This window comes from Brassica rapa, chromosome A08 (genome assembly GCF_000309985.2).
Source record: "Brassica rapa cultivar Chiifu-401-42 chromosome A08, CAAS_Brap_v3.01, whole genome shotgun sequence".
In the NCBI taxonomy this organism is placed as follows: domain Eukaryota; kingdom Viridiplantae; phylum Streptophyta; class Magnoliopsida; order Brassicales; family Brassicaceae; genus Brassica; species Brassica rapa.
In genome coordinates this window covers 21261955-21277579 of record NC_024802.2, presented here as the reverse complement: position 1 = coordinate 21277579, position 15625 = coordinate 21261955, and the positions used below count along the sequence as shown (strand labels likewise).

Genomic DNA, 15625 nt, shown 5'->3' with positions numbered 1-15625 from the left:
TGGACTTGAGTCTGACTGACACGACTGGATACATCTGTAACGGAAGGTTAAGAGCATATTAGTGAGGCTTGTAGCACAAAAATTCAAAAGATAATAAAATACATATTATTAATAAAATAGTGATATAGACTTTTTTTTTGAAATATTCATGATTAAATATATATTTATGTATACATATATATATTTAAGAGACTTGGGTTGAGAAACTCCCTACTAAAAATACAATCTTGTGGAAGGCGATCTGCGATATTAGAAAATAAATACCTTTTATATGTATGAAGTTAGAGCACCTTCAGTAAAGTATTTAGGGAGTTCTTCACTTTTAAAATAAATTAAAAAAAAATTAGAAAAATAGGAAATAGAGTGTACTGAGATTCTAAAATTAGAGTTTATAAAAAACTCATTAGGACATTTCCAACGAGACAACAAAACACCAAATTTAGTGTAATTTCATCTCCAACGAAATATCAAATTTGACATTATTCCACCAAATTTAGTGTAATACTATTTATTACACTAAATCTTACTGTACATATTTTATTCTGTTTCGTTTAATAATATAGTTTAATTGCTACCAAATTTGTAATTAAACATAAATATATTATGTTATTTGTACTTTTAATTTATTTTCATATAATTGAAATTTTTTTAAAAATATTTTTATTTTTACTTTTAAAATAAATCACTAAACAACTATTATTATTTTTCACTTACAAATAATATATTATAAATAATAACCTAAATGTGATAAAATAATTATTTATCGATTAAAAGTAATATAAATTGAAAACTTTAAGAATTGAAAACATCAAATAATATATGATACTCCCTCCGTTCCTAAAAGATGTATGTTCTGGAAAAAAAAATTGTTTTAAAAAGATACATTTTTTACTTTTTCAATGTATGATTTTATAAAAAATTGTAAGTTTCAAAAAAATTAAAGGTGTTTATTGAATTTCTATTGGCTTAAAGTTATGGAAAATTGTTATTCACAAATAACAATGCATATTTAATAAATTTTCTTAATATATGTGAAATGTCTAGAATATGCATCTTTTAAAAACAGAGGGAGTATTATATTTGTCGTAAAATTTGGTGTCATTGTTAGAGATGACAAAAATATTTTGACACCAAAACACTAAAATTTAGTGTAATTTCAACATCAAATTTGATGTCATTGTTGGAAATGGTGAGAACATTTAATGTATGTGTGCACTTACTGTCTATTTATTGATCATTTTAATTATTTTAGAAAATTAAATTGAATTATATAGATAAATTGTGTTAAAATAGTAATATTAATTTGTTTAGATACTTGTTTTTAGATTGTTGCTCAAAAAACTTTGATTTCACTAAAAATAAATTTTAATGGTTTCACTCTTGGACCGGTTTTGAAAGAAACTCGTGTACTTTTAAATGTTTTATAATGTGTGTCTCCATGCAGGTAAACAGAGATATTAATATAATACTAACATTTTTTGAGAGATAACTTTGCACGATGATAACACCATTGGATGGGACATGGTGATTAGTGAAATTCCAACTTCGTTAGAATGGTCAAAGTATAGCTTTTTTTTTTTTTGAGCAAGAGATATATAGGTCAAAGTATTGCTAAAATCTCACTTTTTACCGGTGATTCTTATCCATCCAAATATTGAAAATGCGCATACCAAAAGTTCATTTGAAGGATTTTTTTACTATATCCACTCTTCCACAAACAAACAAGAGATATATAGGTCATGGAATCTTCTACTAATCACTTTTTCATTTCAAACATAAGTCTGTGCAAGTAATTTTTTTTGTAACACTGTGCAGGTAGTTAATACGAAAATATCTTCAAATGAAAAAAAAAACGAACTATTTATTTAGAAAAATAGAAATGAGATAGTTAGCTAAACTCCATGGATCATAATATTATTCGACTCCATGGATCATAATATTAGTCGTATTAAAACACAATTAAAAAAATAATAATAACCCAGGTTCAAACCCATGATGACTTAATTTTTTCGCTAAAAATATAAAAACGCAATAAAAAAAATAGATTATATTTTGGTACGATGCAAGATCATAAAGTTTAATATCTTTGCATGATCAAAAGGATTTACCTCATCTACCTCGGTTGAGTGGAAAATACACACAACACTAAGCGAAATTCCCACTACGTACGAAGAGATAAAACTCTTCTGATATATTCAAGATTCAAATAATTTTATACAAAACTTCATTACTACAGTTCTTTTCTCTGAAATGTACATCACAAGTCTCTTGTGAATAAGTCTTGAAAGGTTTCTCACGTGGCAAAACACGATTGCGAAACTGTAATCGACATGATGCAGATAAATCACCAAAACAAATAAAGTCTATAGTTTTGTATACTGCTGTCATCGTGATTTGTCAAATATCCCAAATTACATAGACTAATAAACAAATCAGGATACTCACTTGGGCCTAACTCGTTAACCCTACTTGTAGGCCCAAAATTAAACCCGAAGGCCCAAACAAAAAGTAATAGTAAACGCGTTAACGTTCTCAAAAGTCAAACTAAACCACTCATCACTCATCAGAACCACACGACACAAAAAAAAAACACAATCTCTCTGTCTTCGAACTAGATCGATGTCTGATCACGATCTCTCTCCAGAGATCAACTTCTGGGGAGACACTCCAGAACAAGACTACTTCACTCTCAAAGGCATCACCGGCTCCAAATCCTACTTCACATCCCCTCGAGGTCTCAACCTCTTCACCCGCTCGTGGCTCCCCTCCTCCTCCTCCTCTCCGCCACGTGGCATCATCTTCATGGTCCACGGCTACGGCAACGACATCAGCTGGACGTTCCAGTCCACCGCCATCTTCCTCGCCCAAAACGGCTTCGCCTGCTTCGCTCTCGACATCGAAGGCCACGGCAGATCCGACGGCGTCCGCGCCTACGTCCCCTCCGTGGACCTCGTCGTCGACGACCTCATTTCTTTCTTGGATTCGATCAAGAAACAACCAAAGTATCAAACCTCCCCTCGGTTCCTCTTCGGAGAATCGATGGGAGGAGCTATCTCTCTCCTGATCCACTTCCTAGATCCGGTAGCCTTCGACGGAGCCGTTCTCGTCGCTCCGATGTGTAAAATCTCCGACAAGGTGAGGCCTAAGTGGCCGATCGATCGGATCCTGATCACGATCTCTAGTCTCGTTCCGACATGGGCCATTGTTCCGACGGAGGATCTGTTGGAGAAGTGCATCAAGGTGGAGGAGAAGAAGCCCATCGCGAAGAGGAATCCGATGAGGTACGGTGGGAAGCCGAGGCTGGGGACGGTGATGGAGCTGCTTAGGGTTACGGATTACTTGGGGAAGAAGCTAAAGGATGTGAGCGTTCCTTTCCTTGTGCTGCACGGGAGCGCGGACGTTGTGACGGATCCTGAGGTGAGTAGAGAGTTGTATGAGAGTGCGAAGAGTGAGGACAAGACGTTGAAGATTTATGATGGGATGATGCATTCGATGTTGTTCGGTGAGACTGATGAGAATATTGAGATTGTTCGTGGGGATATTGTTGGTTGGTTGAATGATAGATGTGGTGGAGACAGAACATAGGATTGTCTGATTCTCTGTTTTATTTGATGATTTTTAATGTTGTGTATAGTATTCATATTTTATTAAGAAACGATGTGTTATGGGTTAAGTGGCTAGATCTATACTATACTAAAAGGGCTTAATAAACCCCTCTTAGCCTGTCCACGTCGACAATTATATTCATCCAATCATGTTCTATTAATTGTCCACGTCAGATACGGATTATTGTGGTTGTGGGCTTCAATTTTTAGTTCGGTCTGTTTAATATTTTGGCCTGTCAAACATAAACTCATCATTTAGGCATGTTGAACATAATCGCCGAACCCTACTTCTCATCTTCCATTCCTCATCTCGCCAAAACCGTTTCGTAGATCAGACGAACCACCTCTCCACTATCTTCTCTAATCAAACCTTCATGTAATCATAGCTCATTCAAAGGTTCCCTTTCGTCTTCCCCTCTATCAATCTCTCTATAAAACACTTTTCTCATATTTTGCTCCGATTAAAATCGATAATATCCTCTCAAGAATCTACGGCAATGGAATCCACCGGCAAATCTCCAGTATCCAGCGATCGGAAGCCAAAACGGAAGATCCTTTCCTCCTCCGCGATTTCGAAGACACCTAACGGGAAGTCCGTTGCAGCTTCCGAGATTGCAATCAAACCAAACGGCAAAACCGCTGTTTCCTCTGCCATTCCGAGATTGCAATCTTCCTCCGCGCACGGTGACGATGTGATGTTCTTCAGAGATGTCACAATGCGCCCACATCAAGAGGAGTTACGGTTTCGTCTGATATATTTTTGGGAGGCTCGAAACCCAAACACGAAGACACTCACTGGCGTGGAGATGCTCCTCATTGACGAGCAGGTCCGTCTTCTATTGATCGGTTGATATAGTAACATTTACGTAATGATAAGAGAGCTATGAAATATATGAATCATATTGCAATCCATCTCGGCATGATGTACTTCTATAGAGTGATTTCTATTTATCATACTCCTACATAAAAATAACAGTACTTTCTTTTATATTTCAACCTCATATGAATACTTGGATGCTTGATCTTATTAACTTTGGTTTGATTTATCTAAAGTATAATGCCAACTGAGTTGTTTAGTGACATATAGTTTCTATTAATCCATTCTTTCTCAGGTTTTTTGGATCATTGAAAAGAACTTGGGAATTCCATGGAAATTCTGTTCACTTATTTCGCTGACGAACCTTTGGCAACTGATTTGGTAAATTCCTGAAGTTTGTTCGTTCCTGGAGTGAACATATATCTTCAAGCCACAATAGAAGCTACAGCTCGCAAGCAGTTTTTTTTTATAGAGAGCTTTCTGTTTGTAGATAGCACAGGTTATCGATCTCTCTGTTTTGTAGATAAGCACGTTCTCATCGTCCTACTCTAGCTAATGGCCAGGATGTGGTTTTTTATCTGATCTTAGTTTCGTTTTAAGCCTTTCATATGATGGTCTGAGCAACTGATTCCATTCGAAATTTTATTACTTTTTATTAAATCAACGAATGCATCAAGTTGTTCCATCTCATGATAATGGTTGTCATAGTAACACTTCTTCTATTTTATTTGGTTGTCAGGAAGCGGTTATTCAAGGTTTTATCTTAGCAGGACGGTTGAGACGTATATGCCTCACTTGAAAGCAGGTTCTGTTTATTTACTGAACAAGTTTTACGGGTCCAGAAGCAAAGATCAGTCCAGTGTCGCTGATCATAGTGTCACCATTTCGTTAGCTTTGAACTTTGTCCTCTCGGTTCTTTAGGACAGTCCGGTTCCTTTTCAGGAAGACTGGTTCAGGTTCCGTAGCCACGAGGAGTTTGAAGCTAATTGTGACCTCAAGGTTGACCTTTATGGTAAGTCCTCTATCTAATTGTCGTTCGCAAATAGGAGTCAATTGAGCTACAGTTGGGGTTTACTCTTAAATCTTGAGGTTAAGTCTTCAGTCTGTGAACAACTGCTGAATTTATTTAGTCATGAATCTGTGGGTTAAGTTTTAGTATAGTATACATACGTTTTGATGTTATTATTATTGTATAACTTGGATATTCACCGAACTTAACCTATATAGACATACATTTGTTATTTTTAAAGAGTATAAGTTCGATATTTACCAAACTCAACTCTTACTATTTCAGATTATCTTGGACACATGAAGTTGGTCAATGGGCAGCCTCTGACGGACTGTCCCATCCTTAACGGAGTTGATATAGCAAAGAAGCGGCATCTGAGGGTTCATGTGCAGACACGTGGGTAAGTTTGCCCATTAATATCGACATTTTGTATGTGTGTTTATCTTAACATTTGAGTTTAAATATTATAGCGGACCATTGATGAAACTATACATATGGGACAAAGCTGCAGCAGATTTCTGCCTGAAGTACAAGTCATATTTGAGGACTCCAAGTGCTATTTTAGTCACCACATTGAATCCCAAACAGATTGGAGGTTAGCATATCCAGCTTTAATTTTATCATTTTGTGATATATAGAGTTTGTTATCGTTTTCTGAATCTGATTACTGATACATTCATGTGTAAACATCAGGAACCCTTGCTCTGACTACTATGTCATCTTCACGGGCTTTTATGGACACTGATGTCCAACCAACAAGAGATTATCTTAGCTGGTATGTATTTATGTTTTGAGATATTTTCTTCCAACTCCAGTACTGACATGATTAATATTAAAAGGGCTTAATAAACCCCTCTTAGCCTGTCCACGTCGACAATTATATTCATCCAATCATGTTCTATTAATTGTCCACGTCAGATACGGATTATTGTGGTTGTGGGCTTCAATTTTTAGTTCGGTCTGTTTAATATTTTGGCCTGTCAAACATAAACTCATCATTTAGGCATGTTGAACATAATCGCCGAACCCTACTTCTCATCTTCCATTCCTCATCTCGCCAAAACCGTTTCGTAGATCAGACGAACCACCTCTCCACTATCTTCTCTAATCAAACCTTCATGTAATCATAGCTCATTCAAAGGTTCCCTTTCGTCTTCCCCTCTATCAATCTCTCTATAAAACACTTTTCTCATATTTTGCTCCGATTAAAATCGATAATATCCTCTCAAGAATCTACGGCAATGGAATCCACCGGCAAATCTCCAGTATCCAGCGATCGGAAGCCAAAACGGAAGATCCTTTCCTCCTCCGCGATTTCGAAGACACCTAACGGGAAGTCCGTTGCAGCTTCCGAGATTGCAATCAAACCAAACGGCAAAACCGCTGTTTCCTCTGCCATTCCGAGATTGCAATCTTCCTCCGCGCACGGTGACGATGTGATGTTCTTCAGAGATGTCACAATGCGCCCACATCAAGAGGAGTTACGGTTTCGTCTGATATATTTTTGGGAGGCTCGAAACCCAAACACGAAGACACTCACTGGCGTGGAGATGCTCCTCATTGACGAGCAGGTCCGTCTTCTATTGATCGGTTGATATAGTAACATTTACGTAATGATAAGAGAGCTATGAAATATATGAATCATATTGCAATCCATCTCGGCATGATGTACTTCTATAGAGTGATTTCTATTTATCATACTCCTACATAAAAATAACAGTACTTTCTTTTATATTTCAACCTCATATGAATACTTGGATGCTTGATCTTATTAACTTTGGTTTGATTTATCTAAAGTATAATGCCAACTGAGTTGTTTAGTGACATATAGTTTCTATTAATCCATTCTTTCTCAGGTTTTTTGGATCATTGAAAAGAACTTGGGAATTCCATGGAAATTCTGTTCACTTATTTCGCTGACGAACCTTTGGCAACTGATTTGGTAAATTCCTGAAGTTTGTTCGTTCCTGGAGTGAACATATATCTTCAAGCCACAATAGAAGCTACAGCTCGCAAGCAGTTTTTTTTTATAGAGAGCTTTCTGTTTGTAGATAGCACAGGTTATCGATCTCTCTGTTTTGTAGATAAGCACGTTCTCATCGTCCTACTCTAGCTAATGGCCAGGATGTGGTTTTTTATCTGATCTTAGTTTCGTTTTAAGCCTTTCATATGATGGTCTGAGCAACTGATTCCATTCGAAATTTTATTACTTTTTATTAAATCAACGAATGCATCAAGTTGTTCCATCTCATGATAATGGTTGTCATAGTAACACTTCTTCTATTTTATTTGGTTGTCAGGAAGCGGTTATTCAAGGTTTTATCTTAGCAGGACGGTTGAGACGTATATGCCTCACTTGAAAGCAGGTTCTGTTTATTTACTGAACAAGTTTTACGGGTCCAGAAGCAAAGATCAGTCCAGTGTCGCTGATCATAGTGTCACCATTTCGTTAGCTTTGAACTTTGTCCTCTCGGTTCTTTAGGACAGTCCGGTTCCTTTTCAGGAAGACTGGTTCAGGTTCCGTAGCCACGAGGAGTTTGAAGCTAATTGTGACCTCAAGGTTGACCTTTATGGTAAGTCCTCTATCTAATTGTCGTTCGCAAATAGGAGTCAATTGAGCTACAGTTGGGGTTTACTCTTAAATCTTGAGGTTAAGTCTTCAGTCTGTGAACAACTGCTGAATTTATTTAGTCATGAATCTGTGGGTTAAGTTTTAGTATAGTATACATACGTTTTGATGTTATTATTATTGTATAACTTGGATATTCACCGAACTTAACCTATATAGACATACATTTGTTATTTTTAAAGAGTATAAGTTCGATATTTACCAAACTCAACTCTTACTATTTCAGATTATCTTGGACACATGAAGTTGGTCAATGGGCAGCCTCTGACGGACTGTCCCATCCTTAACGGAGTTGATATAGCAAAGAAGCGGCATCTGAGGGTTCATGTGCAGACACGTGGGTAAGTTTGCCCATTAATATCGACATTTTGTATGTGTGTTTATCTTAACATTTGAGTTTAAATATTATAGCGGACCATTGATGAAACTATACATATGGGACAAAGCTGCAGCAGATTTCTGCCTGAAGTACAAGTCATATTTGAGGACTCCAAGTGCTATTTTAGTCACCACATTGAATCCCAAACAGATTGGAGGTTAGCATATCCAGCTTTAATTTTATCATTTTGTGATATATAGAGTTTGTTATCGTTTTCTGAATCTGATTACTGATACATTCATGTGTAAACATCAGGAACCCTTGCTCTGACTACTATGTCATCTTCACGGGCTTTTATGGACACTGATGTCCAACCAACAAGAGATTATCTTAGCTGGTATGTATTTATGTTTTGAGATATTTTCTTCCAACTCCAGTACTGACATGATTAATATTAAAAGGGCTTAATAAACCCCTCTTAGCCTGTCCACGTCGACAATTATATTCATCCAATCATGTTCTATTAATTGTCCACGTCAGATACGGATTATTGTGGTTGTGGGCTTCAATTTTTAGTTCGGTCTGTTTAATATTTTGGCCTGTCAAACATAAACTCATCATTTAGGCATGTTGAACATAATCGCCGAACCCTACTTCTCATCTTCCATTCCTCATCTCGCCAAAACCGTTTCGTAGATCAGACGAACCACCTCTCCACTATCTTCTCTAATCAAACCTTCATGTAATCATAGCTCATTCAAAGGTTCCCTTTCGTCTTCCCCTCTATCAATCTCTCTATAAAACACTTTTCTCATATTTTGCTCCGATTAAAATCGATAATATCCTCTCAAGAATCTACGGCAATGGAATCCACCGGCAAATCTCCAGTATCCAGCGATCGGAAGCCAAAACGGAAGATCCTTTCCTCCTCCGCGATTTCGAAGACACCTAACGGGAAGTCCGTTGCAGCTTCCGAGATTGCAATCAAACCAAACGGCAAAACCGCTGTTTCCTCTGCCATTCCGAGATTGCAATCTTCCTCCGCGCACGGTGACGATGTGATGTTCTTCAGAGATGTCACAATGCGCCCACATCAAGAGGAGTTACGGTTTCGTCTGATATATTTTTGGGAGGCTCGAAACCCAAACACGAAGACACTCACTGGCGTGGAGATGCTCCTCATTGACGAGCAGGTCCGTCTTCTATTGATCGGTTGATATAGTAACATTTACGTAATGATAAGAGAGCTATGAAATATATGAATCATATTGCAATCCATCTCGGCATGATGTACTTCTATAGAGTGATTTCTATTTATCATACTCCTACATAAAAATAACAGTACTTTCTTTTATATTTCAACCTCATATGAATACTTGGATGCTTGATCTTATTAACTTTGGTTTGATTTATCTAAAGTATAATGCCAACTGAGTTGTTTAGTGACATATAGTTTCTATTAATCCATTCTTTCTCAGGTTTTTTGGATCATTGAAAAGAACTTGGGAATTCCATGGAAATTCTGTTCACTTATTTCGCTGACGAACCTTTGGCAACTGATTTGGTAAATTCCTGAAGTTTGTTCGTTCCTGGAGTGAACATATATCTTCAAGCCACAATAGAAGCTACAGCTCGCAAGCAGTTTTTTTTTATAGAGAGCTTTCTGTTTGTAGATAGCACAGGTTATCGATCTCTCTGTTTTGTAGATAAGCACGTTCTCATCGTCCTACTCTAGCTAATGGCCAGGATGTGGTTTTTTATCTGATCTTAGTTTCGTTTTAAGCCTTTCATATGATGGTCTGAGCAACTGATTCCATTCGAAATTTTATTACTTTTTATTAAATCAACGAATGCATCAAGTTGTTCCATCTCATGATAATGGTTGTCATAGTAACACTTCTTCTATTTTATTTGGTTGTCAGGAAGCGGTTATTCAAGGTTTTATCTTAGCAGGACGGTTGAGACGTATATGCCTCACTTGAAAGCAGGTTCTGTTTATTTACTGAACAAGTTTTACGGGTCCAGAAGCAAAGATCAGTCCAGTGTCGCTGATCATAGTGTCACCATTTCGTTAGCTTTGAACTTTGTCCTCTCGGTTCTTTAGGACAGTCCGGTTCCTTTTCAGGAAGACTGGTTCAGGTTCCGTAGCCACGAGGAGTTTGAAGCTAATTGTGACCTCAAGGTTGACCTTTATGGTAAGTCCTCTATCTAATTGTCGTTCGCAAATAGGAGTCAATTGAGCTACAGTTGGGGTTTACTCTTAAATCTTGAGGTTAAGTCTTCAGTCTGTGAACAACTGCTGAATTTATTTAGTCATGAATCTGTGGGTTAAGTTTTAGTATAGTATACATACGTTTTGATGTTATTATTATTGTATAACTTGGATATTCACCGAACTTAACCTATATAGACATACATTTGTTATTTTTAAAGAGTATAAGTTCGATATTTACCAAACTCAACTCTTACTATTTCAGATTATCTTGGACACATGAAGTTGGTCAATGGGCAGCCTCTGACGGACTGTCCCATCCTTAACGGAGTTGATATAGCAAAGAAGCGGCATCTGAGGGTTCATGTGCAGACACGTGGGTAAGTTTGCCCATTAATATCGACATTTTGTATGTGTGTTTATCTTAACATTTGAGTTTAAATATTATAGCGGACCATTGATGAAACTATACATATGGGACAAAGCTGCAGCAGATTTCTGCCTGAAGTACAAGTCATATTTGAGGACTCCAAGTGCTATTTTAGTCACCACATTGAATCCCAAACAGATTGGAGGTTAGCATATCCAGCTTTAATTTTATCATTTTGTGATATATAGAGTTTGTTATCGTTTTCTGAATCTGATTACTGATACATTCATGTGTAAACATCAGGAACCCTTGCTCTGACTACTATGTCATCTTCACGGGCTTTTATGGACACTGATGTCCAACCAACAAGAGATTATCTTAGCTGGTATGTATTTATGTTTTGAGATATTTTCTTCCAACTCCAGTACTGACATGATTAAGGCTTTCTCATTTTTTCAGGTTGGACTCCAACTCGGATATTGCTTGGAAGATTAATGCAGAGATTGTGACTAAGCCTGTGGCAGTCACTATAGCTGAACTATTCTCCTACATCAAACATGAGAATGCAAACATGAGAATGCGAAGGTACAAGAGTTGCCTTTTTTTACTAATTTATTATGATATTCATGGGTACTTCTGATAATTTTTAATATATTGTTGTAGATTGCTTGGTTTGAGTGCACAGCAACTATAAATCATGTTTTCAGTGGCTCAGCTTGGTATTATATTTCCTATGGTGTGTGCCATACAATTTCCTAAAAAATACACAATAAATTGTGAGTTTTAACCATTTTGAATTCATTGGAAAACAATGAATACATAAAATAAATTTAGACCACCAACACGTAAAAATTGGAGGATGAAATTTTTAAAGTCTCAAATTTTATGTACATCCAAATGATATGAACAACAAAGCCGTGCATGCAGGTATTTTTTTGTTTATTCAGTTCTAAAATAAAATAAAAATGTTTTAACTTTGGTCAAAAAAATGTTTAACAAAAAAAGAATCAAATATTCTTGAAAAATATACATAATGCAAGGAATAGATTTGTGAAATCGAACGCAGAAAAATAAAATTTCGGATACGTTTCCTTCTGTGAAACACGTAAACACAATAAAATAAAAAGTATAAACAAATATAATGACCTTTCCATCTTAAAACTGTTCCCACTAACTTCAGACAATTAGAGGCCATAAAAAACCGGAAAAGTTAGTAAAGCATTAATTAAAAACTAGATTTTGATCTGCGCTTTCCAAGGGTAAAATTTTTTTATGATTAAAAATTTATATAATTAATTTTTGTCTTCATTTAAAGTATGTTTTGGTACAAAATCAGAATTCCAAAATTTGTGGTGATGATTGTTTTGCATTAGTTTTTAGTTTCAATTTTTTTTTAGATTTGGTTTTAGATTTTGATTTTTGTTTTTTAGTTTTTAAGTTTCTATTTTTATTTTCGAATTTTGCTTTTGAGTTTTAGTTTTTAGATCTGCTGAGTTAGTTTGAACTGATATTACCAACAAGCAAATCTCAAATAATCGAACATATAATTTAAAACTGAAAAAATGACAAATTTTTTTAAAAAAATTGCAATAGTTTATTTTGTAAATAAAAAAAAAATAACCCAAGTTTTCAGGTTTTGGTTTTTAGTTTTTAGATTTGGTTTTTGGTTTTGCTTTACGTTTAAGTTATTTTTTAAATCAGTAAATTATTTAAGAAAAAACAATAAATTATTTAAAGTTAACTTTGAAAATTATCAAAACAGAGTGACTGTTACTTAAAATAAAAAATACATTAACATATTTTAGAGTACATGATTTAAATAAGTGATTAATAATGGATAATTTTGTTTTGTTAAAAATATTAAACACCTTTGGGCCTGAAAATAGTAATTGATTTTTTGATTCATTAAGGTGGAATGTTTATTCAATTTTTTTTGAATTTTCTCCTTAATACTAAGCCCAAAAATCAAACCATATAATTTGTCCTAAAAACAAAAGTAAGCCTAAGACTTATCCCATAGATAACCACCATTTTTTAATTTAATTTACACATACTAATCGTGTTGGTTTAATTTAATTAATGTGGTTCAATCAACTATATGGTGTCTATTATTTGTAAAACTCTAGAAATAGTCCTAATTTAAATGACAACCAGTAGATAAAAAGAATGACTCTATTTTAATAGAGTAAATATATAAAAGTCAAGAAAAAAAAACTAACACAACAAAATGAAGAAACAAGCTAAAATATTGTTTTAAACTAACACAGCAATGGAGAGCTATTTTCTCTATTATTGTTTTAATCTGTTTAATATTCAATAAAATCTTTTATAAGTAAAAATAAACTAAAATAATATAGTACATAATATCCGCATATGAATTAAAAAACACTATTTTCAAGTAAAATAAAATATAGAATATGATTTTTTTTTAAGGATTCAACAAATAAATTTGAGACAAAAAAAACTCTTGAAATCAACTAATTAAGAAAAAAATAAATAAATACAACAATATAAAAGCAAACAAAATGTACATAATACAAACCGCGCGTACCAATAACACTCGATTTTAATGAGAATGTAAAAATCAATAAACCAATAACACGAAACTTGAAAAGTATAATAATCATTACAAATCGATTTCTCACTAACATCCCCTAAGTTTATTTATTAATTCAGTGGCTTTAATGTGTACATAAGTGTTAATTTTAAGGGTGTTTTTATATATGTACTTCGGTTCAGTTTTATTAAGATCGATTTACGGATTATTAAACTTACCAACACATTGTATTAGCCTTAGCCACTAACATAAGATATCTAAACAAATTTGGTTACTTGAGAAATAGCTCAATTATGTTGGAAAATTGTATATGCAGCCATGAGACATATTGTGGCTTTAGCTCAAATTGGTAGAATAATATTCTGCGCTTAATTTTATGGTATACTATTCTTTCTCAAAGTTCATTTCTCTGAAGTGTAATTGTTCAAACTAGGTATGTGGAGGATGTGTAGTAATTTTAGCAACTAGCCAAAAGAAAAAATCATACATGACACTCCTTCCTTAATAATTTAAAATGCAGTGCAGACTGGATATAAGAAACATAGAATATGTGGTTTTACCTAGCTTAATATATGGTACACAGAGAAGTTCAACTCCCCCCCCCCCACCCCAAAATATATAGATATAATAAGAGTAAAGTTTAATTTGACAACCCAATAAAAATCATTAAAAACTTTAAAGATAGAATAAGAGTAAAGTTTTAATATATGAGTTTAAGCAGAAAATGCCTATAAAACTTAGAGGGTGATCATCATGAAAACCTAACTAGGAGCAACATTTCGGCGATCTCGAATTATCTATGTATTATGAACTCAGTTTAATTATTCGATCAAAGTAATTAAACACAATTCATTATAGTTTTAAAAAGGGCAGAATCTTCATGTAACATTTAAACAACTAAAGTCACTGCATGTCCTCCCTCTCTTATACTTTATGTTAGGTGCTAAAGACTTATAAAAATTCATAATGCTTTCAAAAATTTAGTGTCCATACACCATAATCTACTGTTAGATTTAAAACCAATTATCCGCGCGTAGCGCGGAAAACGATCTAGTATTGATACAGATCAATCACATTGTTCTTGCATATATCTATTCTATTAAAAGGCATATATCTATTCTATTAAAAAAGAAACAGTCTTGATAAATCTACTTATAAAGATTGTTTGAACCTTTTTTTTTTGGTCGTCATTATATATTATATGTTATCCCTATTTAATCTCACTTTGTTATCAACAAAATAAATATTATTAATTGGGCTTTGGGCATTTAACTTAAAAAGATAATTTAACTCATACAACCCATTCAGAAAAGAAAATTATAAATCCAATTAACTTTTGTTACAGAAAAAAAAATTAACCAAATTAACTTTAGACTTTTTTTTACAAAATCCCAAATTATGAAAACCATTTTATGCATAAATACATATAAATGTAACATTATTTAAATTGTATGGATTTATAATAATAAAATATCAGTCACAAAATTGATTTTTTTTTTTTAAAAAAAAATTGATAATAGTTTGATAGAAAATTAAAAAAGGAAAAAAAAATAATACTTGCTTCACTATTTTGGTAGATTGATAATTAATATATTTATAAATAAACTTAACAATATTTGTTAAAAGAAATTTCTTATACAAGTGAAATATATATTAATATATCAAAAATTTATAAAACAAAAAACAAATTATATTTTTTCTCAGTGGGTTAATAACAGTTTTTTTTTTATTTTCAGATACTTTTACTATATTCATTTTATTATATTCTATTCCCCTATATATGAATTATTAGATCTTACGGTTCGACCACAAGTCTGATTCGGATATGAAAACTCAATGAAAACATTGTACCCGACTGAAATAATAATAATAAAACAGCTTTAAATATTTTAGATATCTAATAATAAACATAAGTTCATTTAATATTTGAGTTTACGGTCACCAAAAAAATATCCGCGCTTCTTAATCGCGGATCAAAATCTAGTTTTTCTTTATAATGGTTAGTTCTCTAGTTCAATAGTTTTCTTCTGGTTACCACATAAGTTGCTTCTTTGTTTATTTTGTACACTGTTCTTTAATGTACTTCCTAAGCTTTTTTCTTGATTAT

The 15625-nt window shown here is 33.9% G+C and overlaps 1 protein-coding gene across 1 annotated transcript; it reads left to right on the top strand.

Moving 5' to 3' along the window:
• The first annotated feature begins 2144 nt into the window (after positions 1–2144).
• Positions 2145–15624, top strand: LOC103848747 (caffeoylshikimate esterase). The gene is made up of 3 exons (XM_033277906.1): positions 2145–3683; positions 14574–14609; positions 15504–15624. The coding sequence occupies exon 1, from the start codon at positions 2620–2622 to the stop codon at positions 3583–3585; it is 966 nt and encodes a 321-aa protein (XP_033133797.1). The 5' UTR covers positions 2145–2619; the 3' UTR covers positions 3586–3683; positions 14574–14609; positions 15504–15624.
• Position 15625: the final 1 nt, after the last annotated feature.